Source organism: Panthera onca, chromosome C1, assembly GCF_046562875.1.
Source record: "Panthera onca isolate mPanOnc1 chromosome C1, mPanOnc1 haplotype 2, whole genome shotgun sequence".
NCBI lineage: Eukaryota > Metazoa > Chordata > Mammalia > Carnivora > Felidae > Panthera > Panthera onca.
In genome coordinates, this window is record NC_138346.1 from 72139471 (window position 1) to 72164204 (window position 24734).

Below are 24734 nucleotides of genomic sequence, written 5' to 3' on the forward strand. Positions count from 1 at the left end.
ATGGAATGGAAGAAAATATTTGCAAATCATATATCTGATAAGGGACTTTATATCTAGAATATATAAAGAATTCTAATTAATTCAATAATCAAAAGACAAGCCAATTCAAAAATGGGTAAAGTATCTGAATATACTTTTCTCCAGAAAAGATTTACAAATGGCCAATAAGCACATGAAAAGATGCTCATCTTTAGCCATCAGGGAAATTCAAACAGTACCCACGATGAGATGCCACTTTACAACCAGCAGGATGGCTACAATCAGAAAGACAGATAACAAGTGCTGATGAAGATACAGAGAAACTGAAGCTCTCATCTGCCACTGGTAGAATTGTAAAAGGGTACAGCTGCTTTGGAAAACAGTCTGTCAGTTCTTCAAAAGGTTAAACATCGAGTTACATGATCCTGCAATTCCACTCCTAGGTATGTATCTAGGAGAAATGAAAACATGTACCCATACAATAATCTATAAACAGATGCTCATAGCAGCATTATTCATAAAAGCCCAAAAATGGAAACAACCCAAATGTCTATCAACTGATCAAGGCATAAATAACATGTAATATAGCCATACAGTGGGATATTTTGGGGCAATAAAAAGAAGTAAAGTGCTGGTACATGCTACAACATAGACGACTCCTAGGAACAGTATGCTAACTGAAAGAAGCCAGTCACAAAAGACCACATATTATACAATTCCATTTATATGAACTGTCCAGAATAAGCGACAGTCTATAAAGACAGAGACAAGATTAGTCTGATCAGCCTTGGACTGAAGGTGGGGATAGGGATTGAGGGGGAAATGGAAAGTGACTACTAATGGGTCCTGAGTGATGAAAATGTTCTAAATCTAATTGTGGTGATGGTTGCACAATTCTTTGAATATACTAGAAATCATTGAATTATATACTTTAAATGAGTTATATGTCATGTCAAGTATATCTCAATAAAACTTATTTTTTTGAATGAGTAAATGGGAGATGAGTAATTGAAGATAGTATGTGTATAAAAGGATTTCACTAATGGGGGTAGAGAAAAGGCAATGACTGGGATCGGGAGGTCAAGGGAGGAAGTATTTTTGTTTCTTATTGTTTGAGGATGAGAGACACTAGACCATCTTTGAATACATGTGGAAATGATCTAACAGAGAGAGGTTGAAGATACAGCAAAGTGAAAGCAATTGACTGTGTATATATGATCTCTCCGAAGACAGAGGAAGTAGGATCTAGAACATAGATGGACAGACTGGCCTTGCATAGATGTAAGGACAATTTCTGAAGAGGGAGAGGGTGGTACAGGTCCAAGAAGTTTGATTGATTAGGTCATAGGAGAAGATGAGGAAAAACTGGTCCAGTGGCTGTAGACTTTCTCTCTGAAGAAGGGGAAGAAGTAACAAAAAGTTTGGACAACAGAAAAAGTGTGAAATGAGTATTGTGGCTGCTGGAGAGCAAGCTTACTAGAGAAAACTAGCAGTACTTCCAGGAAGTATTGAGGGTGGTTGATAATCAAATGATCAGAATGACTTTTCTGTGCTCCCCTGTTGGGTGCAGGCATAGAGAAGGCAAATGATTGGGCTCCTCTGTTGAAACAGTGCTCCATGCTCACTTATGGACTCAGTCCTCAACTTAAAGATTTAGCAACATGTAACAAAATTCACACCATCTCTTTTCTTGGGCTTCCAGGACCCACATCTACTAGCTCTCTTCTTTCTTTTGTGGCCACCATTTCTCAGCTTCCTTTGATAGTATATTCTCCTCTACCCAATTCCCTTTAAATGCAGATGGGTATGCTTGGGAAATAGCATGAAAAAGATGGAACATGGTACCTACTTTCCTGATACTTACATTTTATCAGGAAAAACAGAGAACTAATGAGAAAAATTAAATACATCATTTAATTTCAGTTGTGATCAGGGCTACCAAGAAGCCCTGTAAGGCATTGGGAATGTACAGCAGGAGGTCCTGACTTGGTCTGATATTCTTTTTACATGAGATTTACCAACACTTTGCAGAGAGCAGGTACCCACCAACTATATGATGAGTAAATGAAAGACTAGGGGCGCCTGGGTGGCTCAGTTGGTTGAATGTCTGACTTCAGCTCAGGTCATGATCTCACAGTTTGTGAGCCTGAGCCCTGTGTTGAGCTCTGTGCTGACAGCTCAGAGCCTGGAGCCTGCTTCGGATTCTGTGTCTCCCTCTCTCTCTCTCTGTGCTCCTCCCCCGCTTGCACTCTCTCTCTCTCAAAAGTAAATAAATATTTTAAAATAATAATAATAATAATAATAAAGACAAAAGAGAGAGAAAATAATAACTTTATAGCTTGGAGTTGCTCTAATAATATGAGAATTAATTTTTTTGAAGAACTCAAAAATTTTTTAAAGTGGCAAGAGACAGTTGACTTGGGACAATGGCAAGGCTGTATCCTTAGGGAAGAAAAAACAGCCATGTTAATAGAGGAAAGGAATGGCTGCATCCCAGTCAAAATCCATAATAAAATCAGCGTTGACATGAATAGACTTCAGTTCATTAGAAGAGAGGTATACTTGGGGGAAGGGGAGAATCACCTATTTATAACATGGTGCAAAAATATTTTGTACTCTTTCATCAAATAGTAGGAGATACAAAGATATGTAGGACACAGTTGCTTTCCTTAAGGAGCTCATAATTTAGTGACAGAAGAAACAGTATAAAGACAACCATAGATGCAAAGAAAAGTAACAATATGATTCCAGCCCTTAGAATTTTTCAAGAATAATTAAATGCACCTGAGACATCAGCCTTCAATCTTGCGATTTTCAGTGGCTTGGGAAGAGAGACTTTGTATGAAGAAGCAAGAAAAATAAGAATAAGTAAATGTTAATGCTCCAGGCCAAGATGGGAGCCTATGCCAAGTGGGTTCCTGGGAAGCAGTCCCTGAGGCAGAGATGAACAGCAGGTCTCTTGGGGAATGTTCAAGGATCAATACATGTGGAAAGCAAGGGAAGAAAGTAGCATTGTGCAGGACTGTGATGCAGGCCTGGTGACCCCTAGACTGACTCTATGAGAAGTTCTCAGGCTGGAATTACTCCCAGTTGAGGTGAGAGGAGGGACCTATAGCCCTGCACGGACCAGTCATAGTTTGCAGGCCGCCTTTGGAAAAGGAGATATTGGGGAAAGTGACTTCTGCAAAGGCAGTCCTTGAAAAAGGTCTAATTAATACTGGAATGTGTCTGCTGACAGCTGCAGAAATAAGGCCTTTGATCCTGAAGGGAAATCAGGACAGCACATCCCAGTGCCCAGGCCCAGGGTAGCACTTTCATCCCATTTGTTACCATACAACCTTCAAATAAGATCCGTGGAGTGACACACAGTCTACCTAGAGAAGAAGAGAGAAGACTTGTGTCTGACTGCACAGAAGTACAAATTCTTAATATTTTAGTTAAAACCAAATGTCAGGGACACCTGGGTGGCTCAGTCAATTAAGCATCCAACTTTGGTTTCCTCTCAGGTCATGATCTCCTGGTTCATGAGTTCAAGGTTCATGAGTCTGAGCCCTACACTGGGCTTTCTGCTGTCAGCACAGAGCCTGTTTCAGATGCTCTGTCCCCCTCTCTCTCTGCCCCTCCTCCCTCTCAAAAAAAAATCAACATAAAAAAATTCAATGACAAATGAACTTACTTGTTAGAAGAATATAGGCACCTGTTGCAAACATTTGACTGGAAGTTTCCTTTTGATTAACCATAAGGATTGGCACAGATAATCCAAACCAAGGACAATCTAACAAAACTGGGCTGTGTAATTTGCAGCAGAGACAGGATCACCTGTAAGCCTCCCATCTCAACTGTGCAATGTATGGAACTGATGCAGGTTATTGCAAAAAGCTGTGTCTACACAGCTCAGTCTATGTCCATTGAAAGGGCAGGCCCAACTCTTGGCAAAAATGGGAATGAGATCAATTGAAGTGTCCTTCAGACCTTTACATATCATGATATGGCTGTGGCCTGAAGACTTATAATTAGGATTTATTATCGAATCTTTCCTTATGGCAGGAGATGAGAGGCAGGTACCCTATGTCCAGATCTCTCTTCCTGACATCCTCCCCCAATTTCCCTTTCTGGTATCTTCTACCTACATCTCTCCCCTCTGACATCCTACTATCTTCTAGTAGTAAAGGGCTACTCAGACCTGCATGCACTCCTTGGGAAGTGCTTTAATTTTTTTCTTCCAAGTCAATATTTGCTGGTGTTTGCTTTGTGAACCACCTGGATTAGAATCAGGAATATGTTTAAAATGCAGGTTCCTGAATCCCACCTCAGACCTAATTCAGAATCCCTGGGACTGAGAACAAGGAATCTACATTTTCTGTACAAGCTACTAGATGATTTTTATGCAAATTGAAACTGTAGACACCACCCCCTACCCTTCTCTCATGGCCTCATGAGAGATGAACACCAGATGAACAGCGCTGAGCTTGTCTATTATTATGTCTATTAACACTTACTGTGTTGTTCATCTCAGGGATGATCTAACATTCTAACTGAAGACAATCTCTAAAAACCCATTCTCAATGGGGAAATTTCAGACACCAGAGAAGAATGATTACTGAAATATTCCTCCTTCCTTTCTTCTCCTTTCCTTAATTTTTACTTGATGATAGCTTTGTCTTCTGCCCCTACTTGATGACAGCTTTCTCTTCTGCCCTCCTTCAATCATGGATCCTTCTATAAATTCATGTATCAGTCAGAAGACTCTATAGACAGCTTTAGAGTTATATGTGGTTTAATAACGTCTACTTAACTAACTCAGTTCTGGGGAAAGCACATTGTAATCAGACATGAAAACAAATTTTCACATTCCCAAGGGAACCATCTAAGTATTATGGAGAAAAGAAACAAACAAAAAAGATTTCATTGTTAAGTAAGTTTGAGGTATAACCAAATTAAAATTGAGCTGTTTCTTTACTACAGACCTTCTCAGAGCCTTTTCTATGCTATCGTACATTTTGAACTTGGAGGTTATATATGCATTATGTCCCAGCTCTTCTTAAAGAGCTTGTGAAGTTGTATTACTCTGTGGATCACACTTTGGGAAATAATGTTCTAGATTTTAGCAGATTGCCTGTCCATCAGTTACACTCATGCTGTAACATGTTTTGCATTTTCTACATTTTCACATTTTCTTCAAATTCTTTGGCTGAATTTGATTTCAGGTCATCACTATGGCTGCTTAGTTCATCTTGGGGATTGATTTAAAATTTTAGCAAAATCACCCAAAGTAGGTCTTTATTTTCTGTTATTTCAGTAAACTTTAGATTTCAGATCCACATTTCACACTTCATTAAATTTACTTTTAAGCATACTATGCAATGTTTCACAAGTGGATTTTACTTCTCTTCCTTTTGGCTGAAAGAATTTTATCTTAAATTGAGTATCAGTGTTCCTGTTCTCAGGGTTCATTTAAAAACTTATGTTCATTTCAGACTCATATTTCAACTGTATCTCTTTTATCCCACCTAGCATTTTGGTATTTGGGGGAAAAGGCTTTTTGATACAACATTTGCATGTGTCTCAAATAAACATTTAAATGCTTTCAGTATAAAGCTCTAAATGACTGCTTTTTAAGGAACTCAGATGTTATTTTCACAAATACTTCACATCTATTTCCTCCTTTTAAAAATGCCTTCTCTTATTTTCCCAGAAGGGATTGGACCTTCTTTATTGATAATTTCTTGAATTTCCTGAAATCTTGAAAGAGTTGAACCATAAAGTGCCAGTGGGATAACAATGTATATTTCATCATAAAGACGTAAAGAAGAATCAATAAGGCACTGAAGTTTTAGAGGTTGAAGTTGGAATCATTCCATTCAAATTCATTTTAGAAAAATACCTTGTTGTTTATATAAAATAGGATTATAGTTAATGTTGTAATGGACTTTGTTTTCAGCATCTGCAGAAGTGGGTTGTGATGCTGTCTGGGAGAAGGATCTCAATTCACACATTTGCTACCAATTCAACCTGCTTTCCTCTCTTTCCTGGAGTGAAGCACATTCTTCATGCCAGATGCAAGGAGGAGCTTTACTAAGTATTGCAGATGAGAACGAAGAAAACTTCATAAGGAGTAAGTAGGGGGATGATGCACACTGATATTAATGCAATTAAAATGATTTGTTAACAGTTATGTCCAGGTATGCAAAAATATATTCTGAATAAATAAAAAGTCCCTTAAAAATATTTTTTCTTTTATTAATATGGTGCCGACTCACACCCAGAATTGTTACCTGTATGCTGGGACATTCCATTTGCACCTGGGCATATATTCTTTATTTTCTCTCCCTTGGAGAAGAGGAATTGAAGCCCCAGCAAGGGACCCCGGAGAATTTGCAGCTCTAAAAGTGGATCTGGGAGACTTCTAAACTTACATACAGATTCCTGCTCTGCTGGAGATCTTAGCTATTCAGCTGCTATTAATGAATAAGTCTTTTATTAATTTTTTTCAATTTTTTAAATGTTTTATTTATTTTTGAGACAGAGAGAGGCATAGCATGAGCAGGGGAGGGGCAGAGAGAGAGGGAAACACAGAATCCAAAGCAGGCTCCAGGCTCTGAGCTGTCAGCACAGGGCCCGATGCAGGGCTCGAACCCACGGACTGTGAGATCATGACCTGAGCTGAAGTCAGACACTCAACCGACTGAGCCACCCAAGCACCCCTAAGTCCTTTATTAATTAAACAAAATCTCACCTCTCAGTCAGTATGCATAGGTACATAGGCCTTCTCTTACATGACAAAGAACTTAAATTTAGTTGGAAAAGCAAAAGCACACACATATTAACTAACAGTATAAGACAATAATATGTCAAAGAGTTATGCTAAAAGGCTGGATCTTGGGTTTTACCTATCACCTAAACTCTCCTCTTACTTCTCCTTTATAGGTTAAATATGTTTGTAGATGTATACACACAGCTTTTAAAAAAATTTTAGAAACATTTGAAAATATCACAAAATTAGTGACTCATAAGTTTCTGATGCTTTTTTTCAAATTTTATTGCACATGTAGTACATGTTTATTCTAGAATAATTTTTTTTTTTTGAGAGAGAGAGAGAGCATGAGTAGGGCAGAGGGAAAGAGAATCCCAAGCAGGCTTCATATTTAGCGTGGAGTCATGACCCTGGGATCATGACCTGAGCTGAAATCAAGACTGAATGCTTAACTGACTGAGCTACCCAGGCACCCCTAGAATATTCTTCAAATTTCAAGTATAAAGATAGAAGAGTATCCCATAATTCCATAATCCAGGAGCAATCATGTTTTTCTAAAAAAAAAAAAAACCAAAAAACAAAACCCAAAACATGTGAAGGTATGCATGCATATACAGTGTCTATGGAAAATAGTACTGAATAAATACAGGAGGCAGTTATTTCATGGTGGTTAGGAGCAGGAACCAGAGAACCATATGCTTGAGTTTGACTCCTGCCTCTACCACTTACTAGCAGAGCTCCTCCTACAAGTGACCTAACCTCTCTGTACCTCAAATCCCCCCCTATCAAATGGAAATAATAGCCATGCTACTTGTTAGCAGTACAGATTACACGTTATGATGCAGATGAAGTCTTAGAAAATAACAAACACTCAATGTGTGTTAACCATTTAACACCTATGCACACGGTTTGATAATACGCTTGTTTCATGCACCAGCATATAATGAACATCTGCCCATGTCTATAAATATAGGTCTGTATCATGGTTTTTAATGGTTACCTAGTATTATAGGTTACCAAGAATATATTTATCTAACCCCCTACTATTAGATAGTGATAGATAGGTACAATTATTTATTTTGCTTTTATTTATTTGTTGCTCTTATAAACCATCCCTGCACTTACCTTTGGGCATAGATCCCCAATTATTTCTCTACAAGTTTGTGGAAGTGGATTCACTGGGTGGAAGAGGAAGCTTTTGAAAGTCATCAATACCTTCCAGAAGGAACGTAACAAATGCGTGAACAGGGCAGATTTGCCCCTTTTGCCCACAGACAGGCAAAAGTGGGAAATTATGATCAAAACTGATTTCAGTGAGTCATATTGCAGGGAAAACACCAGCTTCTAATATCATTATTAGCCTGTAATGGTTTTTACAGAAAAATTTTGCATACCATTTATGAATTATACTTGTTACCTATCTTGACTGTCAGAATTTCTAATAAGAAGGTTTGGACTTACTCATCAAACTTGAATAATGATTAAAGAAGTAAGATATGTCAGAGACTTTGATTTAAATACCACAATTCTATAATTAGACTTCGGGGATTGTTTAGGAAAACAGAAGTCTATTCATAAAGACAGAACCCTGTTCTGACCATGGTATTTTTTTAATGATGAGAATAGTCTAGTTTTTTGCTAATTGCTGGTGAACATTAATAGTTATAAGGAATTATCTAAGCTGTCACAAATGCCAAGAAATATCCAAAATAATTTAGGTTTGAGTTCATTATTACAGAACTGTGAGCCAATGTAGTCGTAAAGCTAAATAAACAGCTGTTGTAACCTTAAACACACATTATAAATTACCCAATGATTTTTGTGTGTATTGTTAAAACAACTGCACAGACGGTATTTGAAATACCTCTAAGATAAGAATAATTAATATTTTAATATTTTAATTAGGTTATTTGAAAATACTGCTTGGCATTTGCCCTGATATGAAATGGGAAAATTTCTCTACCTTGTCAATCCATCTTCCATGCCGCCTCCTGTCATCACAATGCCCACTATTTAATCCGATAGTGTTACTGAAAGGACTAATCAAAATGACGTTAGAAAGAGACTCTGTGTAAACGCCGCAGGAATTTGGAAAGGGGGGACCAGTGAATGGTATGCTGTTTCTGTTTAGGGATTTCTGGGGTCTCAGAATTACAACCCCATTTTTTCTCTTTCCTAAGTGGGTTAAGTTCTTCCAGTTTTCCACCATGTAACTGAAATGTTCAATCACAGAGGATGCTGCTGACTCATTTATTATGTGAATACACTGGTGTTTATACTTGGGGTGGTCATACAATTGATCATTCAAACTGAGACTCTTTTTAGAATAAAAGGGGATGCGATTAGTAATTATTCTGAAACTACCAGCATAAACCATGAGTTTTCCTGACACAAGTCTTACCTGCCAGGGTCTCAGTCTCAGTCCCCTGCATCTGGTTCAAATATATTGGGTTCTGATACAGATGAACCATAAGACAAAGAGAAAAGTGCTTCCTTTTATATATTAAAAGATTAAGTGGCAACATTTGAGAGTGTCACAAAATTAGTCACTTTCACTGAGTCTCTGTCTCTTTTATTTTTTTTTACCTCCATGATCTGATGAGAAATCAACTTTTACTAAGTTTCTGAGATTTGTTTAAAATGTATCCTATAATAAATTTTGTTGGATTTTAAAGGAAGTTCTTTTATTTTTTAAAGCAAAATAACTGAAATATAATCATAAACTATAATATACACTGTGTAGATCATTTTGAAATTATTGTGGCTTTCCTTTTGGCATTGTACATGATCAGTTTGGTGAATCCATTCTCTTTTTGGGGAGCCATAATCCCCAAATTCAGAAATATTATTAATATTTTAATTTAGTAGGTTGCATTTTACTCTCAATGTCAGTAAAATCTCTAATTATTTTAAATACTTTAAAAGCATCCTTTAAACAACTATATAATATTTTTATGCAATCAAAAATATCCATCCCTTAATTTCCATTACATACTTCTCCCTGGTTCGCCTTCTACATTTTGGGCTGGCTTTTATTTATTTTTATTTCTTTTATTTTCTTTTATTCTAGAATAATTTTTTTAATTCAGGTAACAAAAGAAAAACCAAAGAAAAATTTCCCCTAATTCTCTAATTTTGAACCATGTTTTTCAGCATAGGCATACCAATATACATGTTTATACATTGCATTTCTAACAAAAATGGGGTTAAATTAAAATGTGAGGAGCTATGGCACAGCGGTTGGGAGCAGGGGCCACAGAGGCAGCCTGACAGAAAGCCTTCTCCCAATCCCAGCTGAAGATACAACAGTGTATGGCTCCAGCCTGCCTGGATACTCTGGTCCCTTGGATTATGCTTCTCCTCTTAGTCACACAACTCCTACTGGCTCTCACACTGGATAGCCGTCCCACCCCACCCCCATTGCTGCTTGCTTTGGCATACCTTCTTAAATTTGAGGACTCGTCTCCATTCACTAACAATAATTATGTTTTCTCTTCCTTGCTAGATCCCGATAAAAAAAGTCTTTACATTGTTTAATTTTTTAACTGTGAAATACTTCAAAAATATTGAAAAATACAGAAAATTTTATGTGCACACACATATACCCATTATACAGATTTAACATCACTTCTTCCTATTCCCCTTACTTGGAGCCTATGGTAACCTCAGCAAACTGCAGTCCTGAGCCTCCAAGCCAAAGCTGCTACCAGGAACACATAGCAAGAGAGGACAGACAGAGGGGCACTTTCTGGAGTGGACTTCCTGGACACTTCCTCCTCCCCCATCCAAAACCCTTAATTGCATGAGTTCATGCAAATCAGATGGTCTCAGATGTGCAACCATGCACTCTTGGGTGGACTGATGATCCTTTAAAGGCAGCACTTCTGGATGCTTAGATTAAGCCCTTCACAGCTCAAGAACTGCTGTTAGTGAGCCTTTATAAGAATGCGGTGTTTCTCAAGATGCCAGAGCCTGACTTTGTTACTCTGAAGCATCAGAGTGGGGTTTAGTAGCACTTAAAACCCTTCTCTGTCATTGACCGCAATTCATTTATGACTATATCCTTCAGGAATGAGAAAACAAGAAAGAATTGTATCATTGTGGGGAGGGGGGTGTTTGTTTCCTCGTGTTCAAACTCTTATTTTTCTCTTCATTTTAGAGCACTTGGGCAGTGAAGCGGTGGAAATGTGGATAGGTCTGAATCAACTGGATGAAAATGCTGGCTGGCAGTGGTCTGATAGAACGCCGCTCAACTATCTGAACTGGAACCCAGGTACCTGCAGTGTTTTATGTGCCTTTGATGGGTAGCATTATCCCACAGCCTTACACAGCAGCTATGTCCCACACATATAGAAGTCATGTTATTTTAAAAGTGGTTTATAAACATTTTTAAGCTTGCCTGAATTCCTATAAGGCAAGCTTTTCCAGATAAGAAAATGGAGGTCAAGAAGGTAAGCTGTTTCTCCAAGGTTGCAGGAGGGTTGGTTTAGAGCCAAGACTCTAGTCAGCTGTTTTAAAAAATAGCAACAAACTGCAAATATTTCTTTAAAACAAAATCAGCTATTGCTATCTTTGAAAAATCATTTCATTGTCATGTCTGGACTTCAACTGCAAAATCATAGATATAATATAGCATCTTCTAGGATTTGTCACACATGCCAGAGAAGGGCTATCTCCTTGATGCTAAAACACCACACTTAACATATGTCAAATATATCATACTTGAATAAATAAAATGACATCAATATATTTTAAACTAACCACTTTTGCCTCTAACATTAAACACACATACACTGTATTTTCAGAAATAAGTTTTGAGCCATTTGTTGAGTATCATTGTGGAACATTGAATTCATTGATGCCAAATGCCTGGCAGAGTCGGGATTGTGGGTCCACCTTGCCTTATATATGTAAAAAGTATCTAAACCACAGTGATCAAGAAGTGACTGGTAAGTGATTTTACTTTAAGTTGGCTTTATGAGTTGCTTACTTGTCATCTCAATGTATTCAAATTCATTTACATTTTTGCTAGTAATTCACAATTTAAGCAGCTAGGGCTGGGTTTTATAGTTACATGAATAAAAATATGTAAGCAGATAATATCTGTTATTCCAAAGGCACCACGAATTTAACAAATGCATTTAGGTTTTTACTAAAAACCAAAGCAAAGGACCTAAGCATAGAAGACAATTTCTGCTGCTTTTTCTTTAATTTCTTCTAATTTCTTTAATTGAGTTGTTCTGCGTTAGTAAAACAAGATATGCTTCCTTTTCTAGTCTAGTTTTGAGTTTTAATGATGGTTACCTTCGAAATTAAATATAAATTAGAACACAGTTTTATAAAATTCTTTACTTCATTGATCTCCTACCATACTCTGAGTCTCTTATAACCATCCTCCTCAAAATAACATACAAACTTTTATGTGCAACTAAGACTTAAATACTACCTAATTACAATCTAATACCTAAAGCCCAATTATTTGTTTTTAAGGTCTCCTGGCTCTTTTTAGTTTCTGTGGGAGTTAATGTCTTAACTCAGAAAGTAGACATAAAAACATAACCATATTTAGAAGAATCATGACCAGCATAATTAGGAACTCCAGATTTAAAATAAAAAGAATTATCATTTTTATTTATTTATAAATTTTTTTAATGTTTATTTATTTTTGCAGAGAGAGGGAGAGAGAGACAGAGCATGAGTGGGGGAGGGGCAGAGAGAGAGGGAGACACAGAATCTGAAACAGGCTTCAGGCTCTGAGTTGGAAGCACAGAACCCGATGCGGGGCTCAAACTCGCTGACAGCGAGATCGTGACCTGAGCCGATGTCGGACGCTCAACCAACTGAGCCACCCAGGTGCCCCTAGAATTATCATTTTAAAATATTATTCCTTACAATCAGACGTTAACTTTCATTTTCCTTTAAGTGGCTAACCCTAAGTGAATGGTGGAATCAGGGTGTGTGTGTGGGGGGGGGGGGGGGAAGCATTGTGCCATTTTTTTATGTAGAGTTTTCACTATGTCAAGAACATGCTGAAATTGCTATTGCTATTTATGTCCTTCCCTTCCATCTCTTCCTCTCTTACTCGTTTCTTTCTTATGCCCTCCTGCCATCCTTCTTTTCTTCTCTTTTATTTACTCTAAGGTTCTACTAATTGAAGCCCAAAGACCACAAATGAGGGTAATTAAGCTAAATTAGTTTGGATTCTTTGCCGTTGCTTCAGGTTTAACAAATTCTTTCAGTGACCTAGTCCAGTGTCTTCAAACTGTTTCTGGGATCTGAAGGTTCTTTGCTTGGCTCCACCCTGCTTCAATCAGAGAAATTTCTATTTTATCTTTTTATCTTACCCATAGAGCAAAGTTTATGGTTTTAATTTCAAAAGGGGTTCTATGACCCCTTGGTTGAAAACCACTGGGGTAGATGATATCTAAATATTTAGATATCATTTGCGCTCAGCATCCCAGAGCAATTTTAAAACAATGTCTCATTTCCCAAATAGCAGTGGAGCTATATCTAACTAAATTAGTGCTTAAGGGAGGCACTCAGTTGTAGTTAATAAAATAAAGTAAAAATGCTAATTACCAGGTTGGGGACAAGCTTCTGGAAAGGGAGAGCCAAAAGTTCGTATGCATACCACTGCCTTCCCTATTAGTGCCAAAGCATCCTGGAACTGTTCTGTAAGTCTAACCCAGGGTCCATATGAACCCAGAAGGACAACACAGACACTCAGACATACCCTAAAGGTGAAAGCTATTTGTCAACTCTGCTTTGGAGGAAGTAACCAGAATTTCAGGCTTTTTTTCAGCTGAGGATAAATATCTACATATTGTACATAAAATCTTCGGAATACCATTTATATTGTATGTCATAATACTCATTTTTGGTGTAAAAAATTTTTCTAAATGCAGAACTCTGACTGCTAAATTTTACATCTAGCCCTGACGGTTCACTTTGGCTTATGACCTTCACCAAGTCTCCTTACCTCTTTGTACCTTAGCTCATCTGTAAAATAAAGCACTGAGATCCATTCAATCTAGATCTAGATCCTATAGTGAATCCTTCTCAACTCTGAAGATGTAGATGATTTATATGTTATTGTTTCATATGTCTCTATTTTTCAAATTTTTAAAATAATCATATATTGATGGCAATTTCTATTAAGGCTAACAAGTAACATGTTAAAAATTGTGGAAAATGACATTGTTTTTCATTGTTTTAAAAAGAAAAAGATGCTTGGAAATATTACACTACCTACTGTGAGCCTGGCTGGAATCCCCATAATCGTAACTGCTATAAACTTCAGAAAGAAAAAAAGACCTGGAAGGAAGCTTTGCATTCTTGCCAGTCTGACAACAGCACATTAATAAACATTGCTTCATTAGCACAGGTGGAGTTTCTTATAACCCTCCTTGGAGATGGTAAGTGCCACATGTCTTTGAACTAAGAGGTATGAAATATAATATAGTCACTATCTTTATTAGTGGAGTTGAAAAGAAGTTAAGCTATGTAAAAGTGATGATTTATGGTATATATATCTGAAGTTCCAAAAACACTAAAAAAAAACAACATGAAACTTAAACCTGTAATTTAGCTTTATGGCCACTAGATAGCAGTCATGTGCTATGGTCATGTGATCTAAGTAGTAATGGAATTCCTTAAATAAATAATTGGATTTTAATAACTGTAGCCAGTGAAAGGTTTGGTGGTTTTCAAGCTGTGTGCCATGGTTCAGGAATTCTGAGCTCCTGGGCCTGCACCCACCTTCCGTGCATCAGAGCAGGCCTCCCCCTGTGTCTTGTATTTGACATGGAATTCTTCTGAAAAACATTGAAATCACTGAGTTAGAGTAAATTTTTTTTTAATGAAAAAAAAAAAATCTACAGAGTCTACACTGGTGACCTTTTGGAAGTTAGGTTTTAGTTTCGAGTAAAAACAAAAATCCTCTCTGTCACTTTTTCTCACCTTCTGCATTTGAGATTAAAAGAATCCTGTGGCTGCCTCTGTCTCAATAGGGGCACTTGAACGTTTCTCTCAGCCTCCTAGGGTCTTTTCACCTTACCTGGACTGTCAAACTTTATTTACTTTTCTGGCAACCCCATTGCTCCCATTTTAATACTTCTAAGAGTTTCTGCTCCTCTTTTTCCCATGGCAAAAAAAAAAAAAAAGAGAGAGAGAGAGAGAGAGAGAGAGAGAAGTCAAGAAAAAATATATTGTAAAGATTTTTCTTTTAAAGGTCCTTTTCCTAATCCAATTGACCTTCCTATTTTTCCTTTATCTAGGCAAAAGCAAAACCATACTGATCAAATATACTTTTCAGACAGTAGCAGGAACTAATTAGAGTCCCAGCAATCTGACTTGCTCTTAAGCTTTGTCCTTGCATTGGCTTTAGCTCATACTCTGCCCCACTTACAAGGTCTGAGTCAAGCAGATGGGATAGTATAGGGGGAACAGGTTTCAGTAGATATTTTATACTGAGACTTAAAAGGTTTTATCACATGAAAAAATAAAGAAGAAATCATTTATAACAGGCCTGGTGCATTATCTCCTTTGCATTAATAGGATTCCTGTAGTTTACATTTCTCTCTTACAGAAAATGCATCAGAAACATGGATTGGTTTGAGCAGCAATAAAATTCCAGTTTCCTTTGAATGGTCCAATGGCTCTTCAGTCACCTTTACTAATTGGCACGCACTTGAGCCCCAAATTCTTCCAAATAGAAGCCAACTATGTGTCTCAGCAGAGCAATCTGTAAGTTGATTTGTTTGTTTAGTGCTCACTTTGCTGGATTTGTATTGAGGGCCACCTGCATCAGGGACGTGGGCTGTGGCAGAGACCAAGGCACAGTCCCTACTCCTCCTGGGGCTTCTACGCTAGGCAGTAAACATGCACACACAGGAGAAACATGGTAATTATAGTTGCGATCATAGCTTTGAGGAGATAGGTGATGTGATGGTGAACAACCTGGGTTGGGGCTGCTACTTCATACAGAACGGTCAGGGGAAGCTCTCCAAAGAGGTGATGTTTAAGCTAGAACTTAAAAAAAAAACAAACCTCTGGAGGAGCAGAGGAAGAACATTCCAGCCAGGGGACAGCTACTAGTGTAAAAGCTCAAAGGCCGGCCAAGGCTTGCCATGTTTAATAATCAAAAAGGAGACCAGTGTGGCTTGAGGGGATCCTAGGAGAGGGGGCAGGAAGAATGCAAAAATGTGAAGCTTATAGTCCTGGTATAGAATGACAAAAGGACTTCAAGGAGATGAAGGGCATTGTTTGATTTACATTTTATTTTATTTTATTGTGGCTCAAACACACAAACCATGACCTGAGCCAAAGTCAGAAGCTCAACCAACTGAGCCACCCAGGTGTCCCTTGATTTACATTTTAAAAAATAACTGTGGCTGCTACATAGAAAGCAGCTTAGAGAAAGACAGAAAATGGAAGCAGAGAAACCAGTTTGGGGGCTACTTCAGTGTTGAAATGGGGTAGTGAATATAGAGACAAGGAGAGAAATTCAAAGATCCCTTGGAGGATAGGAATTGTTGCTAGTAGATGTGGGGTGAGAGAGGAATAGGTTTTTGGCTTGAGCAACCACCACGTTTGTGGATGATGGTGCCATTGACCACCGTGGTGAAGATGTAAGGAGAAGATCTGAGGTGTCAGGAAATTACTCTAGAGACTGATGATTTTTAAGCTCCATTATCCTATTAACATAAAAGGATTTCTACAATGTGTGTAACCTCATTGAAAACTGTGAATCAATGGAAAATCTTGCTCTTTTCCTCACAAGAATGTAATGGTCCTGGTGGCCTTAACATCACACTTATTTCTATGCCCTAATCTCTCATTTATCTAAAACATCTGATTTAATCCGAAGTCATTTGAAGGGTTTATTATATGTTTAAAGTAGACTTAATCTCTTTGATCAGATAGTTACTAAACTCACTGGCTGAGTTTTAAGTCATTAGGATTTGGTAGGCATTCTCACTCTTTCTTACCACCAGGAGGACACCATGTCAAGTGCAGTTAATTAAATGTTACTTAAGTAGCTGGACAAAGTAATGGCACCAACCAAACATAGAAAATTTCTAAGCACCTACTTTGATGGCACATTTCATTGTTTCCCCTTTTAGGTTGTTATAGATATGCTCAGTTACAATTAAAATGCCAAGGTAGTTCTCAAGTCACATTTGAAAAGGGACAAACAATGACCTCTCTAAATGTTTATCTTGCGTCTAACTCTGCTGAAAGCCATCACTGTTTATTCTACAATATTTGACGCTTTATTGGTTCATTGGTTTTGAGATAATTAAGATGACCTTCATTTCCTACTGACATTCTCCTTTTACATTTGACAGACATTGGTTATTTCACTTAGCAAGTTCACAGAACAGGAGCCAACATTTGAACATAAATTATTTTTAAGAGAGTAAGAACAGGTATTAATACTATAGGATGTGTCAGGACAATGCTGCTGTAAGTGTGATACTTTGGGTCCTCCTTTCTGGCAGCTTAGTGGCTCCTTAAATAGTAAATGCATAAAAAGTAACATTCATTCCCATGAAGTAGAACTCAACATGAATATGATTATTGTAATTAACAAGTTACCTAAGCATGGTTGATGCCTAATTTGAATGTGAGAGCCTAGGAAACTTTCTCCATTCATCCATCCATCCAATTGTTATTAAGCAAATACAGTAGGCCTAACAGTATCCTTTAACTGGATGGCTTGCTAGAAGACTCCATGATGGTGGGCTATAGGGCTGCTCTGTAAGATGAAGGTGTCAGCCTCCTACCCAGTATGTATATTCCCCTAAAAACCTGCATGCCTGAGATACCACCTAAAATTTGAATTGTGTGGTTTTAGCCTAAAGGTCTGATTTGTGTTAACAAATCCTTTGGGAGGATAAAATTTTAATCTGTTAGCAGTTATTGTATTTCATTATTAATGTAGGTTGTTAGAGCAGCTATCTGCAGAACTAGAAGACGTGAAAGTATCCACCTGTCATATAAAGAAGAAATGGGGTGGGGCTTTGGAAACTTAGTGATAAAGAAGGACATTATGGCTTGAGCACAAAGTTCATCTATGATAATGTTATCTAGGGTGATTCATGGTAGCTTCCAGGCATTTCCCCAGCATTAGGTTTATATATGTAAGTAGCAAACATTCCACTTAATATTTAGAAGTGGTTGAAGAAAGGAAGCAGCAGTCTCACTTGGTCACGAGGATAGTTTCCAAAGTGTGGTCCCCAGACCAGCAGCATCAATCAATTGAAACCTTGTTAGAAATGCAAATTCTTGTGTCCTACCTGACCTGTGAAATGAGACACACTGATCATGAGGCCCCATCATCTGCACTTTAGTAATCCTTTCAAATAATTCTGGTGCACAGTAAAGATTGAGAATCCCTGGGGCGCCTGGGTGGCGCAGTCGGTTAAGCGTCCGACTTCAGCCAGGTCACGATCTTGCGGCCCATGAGTTCGAGCCCCGCGTCAGGCTCTGGGCCGATGGCTCGGAGCCTGGAGCCTGTTTCCGATTCTGTGTCTCCCTCTCTCTCTGCCCCTCCCCCGTTCATGCTCTGTCTCTCTCTGTCCCAAAAATAAATAAAAAACGTTGAAAAAAAAAATTAAAAAAAAAAAGATTGAGAATCCCTGCTCTAACCCATCTTTTTAAAAGAAAAATTGAGAGCAGCTTAATGTAAATCTAGGCTGAGCCTGGTATTAAATCCTAGTTTCCAGTTTTACTGACTATAAAACTTTGCGCAAAGTATTAAACCTTACCTTTAAAATAGGAATGATAATGCCTACCTCACAGAAATGTTGAAATTATACATGAAAATCACACAATATTAAGCCTGGCACACTATCAAGAAACATTAATGGCCCCTCCCCTCCTATCCACCACTCTGGGATTTCGCATCTTGTAATTGCTCACATGCTGGAGAGAGCAGGGCCTCCCACTCTCATGTAGAGAGAGTATCAACTCTTCTAATGATAACACAAGGTCCTGACTCATTACCCCATACTGAAACACTTATTATTAATCATATTTTTTATTTAAATAACTGAAACAATCCAGTGAAGAAATGGGTAGAAGACATGAATAGACACTTCTCTAAAGAAGACATCCAGATGTCCAACAGACACATGAAAAGATGCTCAACATTACTCCTTGTCAGGGAAATACAAATCAAAACCACACTGAGATACCACCTCATGCCAGTCAGAGTGACTAAAATGAACAAATCAGGAGACTATAGATGCTGGCAAGGATGTGGAGAAACGGGAACCCTCTTGCACTGTTGGTAGGAGTGCAAACTGGTGCAGCCGCTCTGGAAAACAGTGTGGAGGTTCCTCAAAAAATTAAAAATAGATCTACCCTATGACCCAGCAATAGCACTGCTAGGAATTTACCCAAGGGATACAGAAGTGCTGATGCATAGGGGCACATGTACCCCAATGTTTATAGCAGCACTTTCAACAATAGCCAAATTATGGAAAGAGCCTAAATGTCCATCAACCGATGAATGGATAAAGAAGATGTGGTTTATATATACAATGGAATAGTACTTGGCAATGAGAAAGAATGAAATCTGACCATTTACAGCAACATGGATGGAACTGGAGGATATTATGCTAAATGAAATAAGTCAGGCAGAGAAAGACAGGTACCATATGTTTTCACTCTTATGTGGATCCTGAGAAACTTAACAGAAGACCATGGGGGGGTGGAAGGGGGAAGAAAAAAGTTACAGAGAGGGAGGGAGGCAAACCATAAGAGACTCCTAAATATTGAGAACAAACTGAGGGTTGATGGGGGGTGGGGGAGAGGGGAAATTGGGTGATGGGCATTGAGCAGAGCACCTGTTGGGATGAGCACTGGGTGTTGTATGGAAACAAATTTGACAATAAATTATATTTTAAAAAAAGAAAATAACTGATGTTGCCTATCAGCATCAATAATGAAGTTAATTCATCCATCTTGTAACATGTTTCCCCTTAGGAGGGGCACTGGAAAGTTAAAAATTGTGAAGAAACACTTTTTTACGTTTGTAAGAAAGCAGGTCATGTCCTTTCTGACACTGAATCAGGCTGTCAAAAGGTAAGTGCTGTTAACATTACATTTAGGTGTATTGAATGCATAACTAGAATAATTTATGCAACAGCAATTTAAACAATGTCTCCCTCTCATACCTACTTTTGCTCCCTCCTCCCTTTCTTTCCCCTCCTTCCCTATCACTTTTCTTTCTTTCCTTCCCTCCCTTTTTTTTTTTTTTTTTTTTTTTTTTTTTTTGACTGTGGGCTACTTTTAACAAACCAAGCAGTTATCAGCTGGGAGCATATGAAGGGTTTACAGCCCTGCAAAGATTGTTGTCTTGCCATCCTCTTCAACCTAAACTACTTTTCTTTTGAAATAAAAAATATAAAGGTCCTGTTATCCCATCTGTACAAACAATGACTGTCATGTGATGCCCCATCTCACAGGTGGTTTTCATAGTCTCCCAGTGAGGACTGTCAGAGTGAAAAAAAAATGCATTCCTTTGATGGAGAGTGAACTTCTTCACTCAGACTCCTGACTTCCTTTTCACTCATCTTAAACTTAAATATTTGAATAGAATACAATAATGGTGAGAAGTGCATGTTTGCAATATATTTATTAGTTGGGAAAGAGATAATAAAAATACTTTAATATTTTAACTAATAAATTATTTTTGGTACTTAACATAATTATTCTCAGTACTTAAAGTAATAAAAAATACATAACACTTCAGGTTTAAAATTAAAAGGTAGAAGGTTATGTTTTAAATTTCTTCAAATATATTCAGTATCCTTGAGTAAAGTTCTCAACACATTCATTCCCTGCCTCTCTCTCTCTCTCTCTCTCTCTCTCTCACACACACACACTAAACAATTAAATTTAAATATTGGATATTTGTATGCATCTCAAAAATTTCCCAAACCTGGATTTTTATGCAATTCTTAAATATTTTCTCTTCTAATCCAGGTATTTATGTTTCGATGAGGCAATGACCCATCTTTCCAAGAAACTGCATTTTATTCAGTAATCAGTGTAAACATATGAATTACTCTTCCTACTTTAGGTCAACAATACCTATGCCATAGCTGACATACTACCAAACATTTTATCTAATGATTACAGTTCCTGAAGTTAGAGCTGATCACTGATCTATAGCTGATCAGAAATATTGAAAAAAAATATTTGTCTTATTGTGGTTTTCAAAGCAACTCAACATGTTGTATTTGTGTTGAAAAGGAAATTAACTCCTTACACAGCAAAAACAGAACTGATCTTCTATTCAAACTTTTGTACACAGCTTCCCTTTTCTGGCCAGCATTACTAGTATTTAAGGTTCAGAGTAAAACTGGAGTTCAGATCCCATTCTCTAACTTTATGGTGAAACTCTCATTAAGTTCTTTATGAATCAATCTGTGAATGTGGTTTCAAAAGTTTCCTTTCCTTTAGCCCACTGCTTCACTGCACTTCTCTAAACAGTCTGTATGTGTAAAATCAACTTATAAAATATTTCTCACACCATGCACAAAAATAAATTTAAAATGGATTAATGAGCTACATATGAGACCTGAAATCATAAAAATAGTAGAAGAGAACAAAAGCAGTAATTTCTCTGACATCAGCAGTCGAAACATTTTTCTAGATATGTCTGTTAAGGCAAGGGAAACAAAATTAGAAATAAACTATTAAGACTACATCAAAATAAAAATCTTTTCCACAGTGAAAAAAAAAATCAAAAAACAAAAAAGCAACCTACTGAGTGGGAAAAGATATTTGGAAATGGTACATCCAATAAGGAGTTAATATCCAAGATATATAAAGAATGTATACAAGTAAACACCAAAAAAACACACACAAAAACAAACAAACAAACAAACAAAAAGGCCTCCAAATAATCTGATTAAAAATGGGCAGAGGACCTGAATAGACATTTTTTCCAAAAAAGACATACAGATGGCCAACAGATACATGAAAAGATGTGTAGCATCACTCATCATCAGGGAAGTGCATATCAAAACCACAATGAGGTATCACCTTCACCTGTCAGAATGGCTAATATCAATAACACAAGAAATAACCAGTGTTCGTGAGGATGTGGGAAAAATAAGGAGCCCTCATGAACCCATGCACTCTTAGTGGGAATGTAAATTGGTACAGCCACTGTGGAAGACAGTATGGGGGTTCCTCAAAAATTAAAAATAGGAACACCACATGATCCAGTAATTCCAATACTGGATATTTACCCAAAGAAAGCAAAAATGCTAATTTGAAAGGATATGTTTCTATGTTTATTGCAACATTATTTACAATAGCCAAGATATGGAAGCAACCTAAGTGTCTATCAATAGATGAATGGATAAGGAAGATGTGTTGTACACACACACACACACACACACACACACACATTACACAACCATAAAAAAGGATGAGATCATGCCATTTACAATAACATGAATGGACCTAGAGGGTATGATGCTAAGTGAAATAAGCCTGAGAAAGACAAATACCATATGATTTCACTTATATGTAGAATCTAAAAGAGTAAATTAATAAACAAAAAGCAGAATCAGACCTATAAACACAGAGAACAAACTGATGGTTGTCTAGCAGAGGGGGTGGGGAATGGGCAAAATGAGTGATGGCTGTAGCCTTCAGTTATGGAATGAATAAGTCACAGGAGTAAAAAGCACTACACAAGGGAGAAAATTTTCTTGATAATTTCAAAGCAAAAAAAAAAAAAAAAAAACCACCCCCTGCTCTGAGTCATTTTTTGGGGATTGTATAATATGAGCAATTGTTTCAGTACTGTCATCATCATCATTTCATTTAAAATGAAATGGCACCTCATGTACAAAAGATATTCACAGATACAATCAATTATTCTTCCCACTTTCATTGTGTGGACAAAGGCTTGTAGTAAGGAGCCTTTGTTTTTCTGGTTATTACTATGCCACATCCCCCACCCCCTTTCCTAGAGTCTGTTCAGTTCTCAGATTTTTGGTTTTACTAAGCAGCCTGTGATCTGAAAACTACTAATGAAGAAGGAATACTTTGTTAGAAAGGTCAAATTGTCAGCCTTCCTCCGCCTGTCCTTCCAAATACAAAAGCAGTCTAACCTCCCACCCCATCTGGAGTGATCCGGGGGTTCTGGCTGGAGCTGTCAATTACTCACACAGATGAGGTTATGGGGAAGAAGATCAGGGAGTGAGTTCAGAGCACATTGTGGCTGGCTGGATGTGGAACTCCTGTGATCCACACCTCATTTAATAATATGTTTTGAAAAAAATAACTGAGTTCTAAAATAAGGTTTTCTTTAATTTACTGCAAGACAGAGACCTTTTCTAAGAAATATAGCAGAAGTCATTTTATATCTGATCAAAATCTGGCAAGTATTGGCATGACACAGACACAGAATAAAGTGTATTTTAAAACTGGCAAATACATAAAAATAGATAGATATAAGTGATGTGATTTTATAATATTGAAAGAAAAGAGACTAAAATAACTCAGTGAAAATATAGAAGACTAATGAATACATGTCTCCTGTACTGTATGATTTTAAAGAACAGAGATACCCTTCAGTGCTCTCAGGGCGGAGGTATGGAACTACACATTTATCATTTTTGTCTAAGTGCCAAAGCTTGCTTTCTTTCTGTCTCAAAGGCTAGCCAGTTGGTTTAGGAATAATTTTTACATATATATATATTTGTTTGTATATATATGCATATATTTATATATGTTTGTATTATTTATATTTAAAATATATATACAACATATTGTATATATACATATAAATATATTATATATACATAAATATACATATATGTATATATTTATGTGTATGCATATATGTGTATATATATACATATATAAATACATACATATATGTTTATGTGTGTGTATATAATATATAAATGTATATGTAATATATATATTTATATAATATACATTTATATATTGTATACATTTATTTAGCCAGTCTCTATTTGGAAACATTATGATCTACCCAAGACCATCCCGGATTACACCAGAATTGGGTTCCAGACCAGCTTGTCCACTAGCTTGTGACTTCTTCTAGGTCTCTAACCTCAGTGAATCTCAGTGGGATAACATGAAATAAGCAATATGAAACAAAGTTGAAAAGATGTATACACTATTATCTAGATACATATGTCCTCTTTGCTCATATTGAGTTCCTGGCTCTATTTAAGGCCTCTGCCTGCATTGTCTCCCTTTGATTCTCAGAACAACTCCATGGACACTATTATTATCTTCATTTTACAAAGGAGAAAATTAAGACATGTAGAGATTATATAAAGTTGCACACTAGTAGAGCCAGTATTCAAACCCATGCCTTCTGCCTTCAAACCCAACAGTCTTGGTTTCTACTATCCTGTAGGAAGCATTTGTATGAAACTCTGTAAGCCTGAACAGAGAGAGAGAAAGAGATCTTGAGTGAGTGCTCCTTTATTTCATTTTAGATTTTAAGATTTCCAGTTAATTAAAACTTTCAGGTTTTAATAATTAAATAAATATAGAAGTGGCTGTAGCTAATGGCCAGGTAGAATACAAAGATTTCAAGACAAAAACTCAAGTTTTGAGTTTTGAGTGGGTCAGAGAAGGAAGTTATGTACAAGTAGTAAATAAGAATACACAAAAACACTATTTTGCTGTTTAAATCATTTATGTATTTAATTTTCTATTTCCTTTTCGAAGGGATGGGAGAGACATGGTAGATTCTGTTACAAAATTGACACTGTCCTTCGAAGCTTTGACCATGCCTCCAGTGGTTATTACTGTCCTCCTGCACTTGTAACCATTACAAACAGGTAAGATAGAAATTTTCTATCAGAGACATGACTGTACTTTTTTGACAGGAGGGCTCCTGGGATGATAAAATCTAGCCATAATCAGTAACTTGTCAAAATCTAAACTGTACAGTAGAATATTAAATTATTTAAACTATTGATTGAGA

General features: G+C 37.1%; 1 protein-coding gene across 1 annotated transcript in view; it reads left to right on the forward strand.

The window, feature by feature from the left end:
- PLA2R1 (phospholipase A2 receptor 1) overlaps positions 1-24734 on the forward strand; it is a 121329-nt gene that overhangs the window by 30161 nt on the left and 66434 nt on the right. Inside the window, exons 4-10 of the mRNA XM_078451212.2 lie at positions 5921-6094; positions 10893-11006; positions 11539-11682; positions 13954-14148; positions 15321-15478; positions 19727-19825; positions 24476-24588. Coding sequence (XP_078307338.2) covers positions 5921-6094; positions 10893-11006; positions 11539-11682; positions 13954-14148; positions 15321-15478; positions 19727-19825; positions 24476-24588 — 997 coding nt within the window. The remainder of the gene's footprint in view (positions 1-5920; positions 6095-10892; positions 11007-11538; positions 11683-13953; positions 14149-15320; positions 15479-19726; positions 19826-24475; positions 24589-24734) is intronic.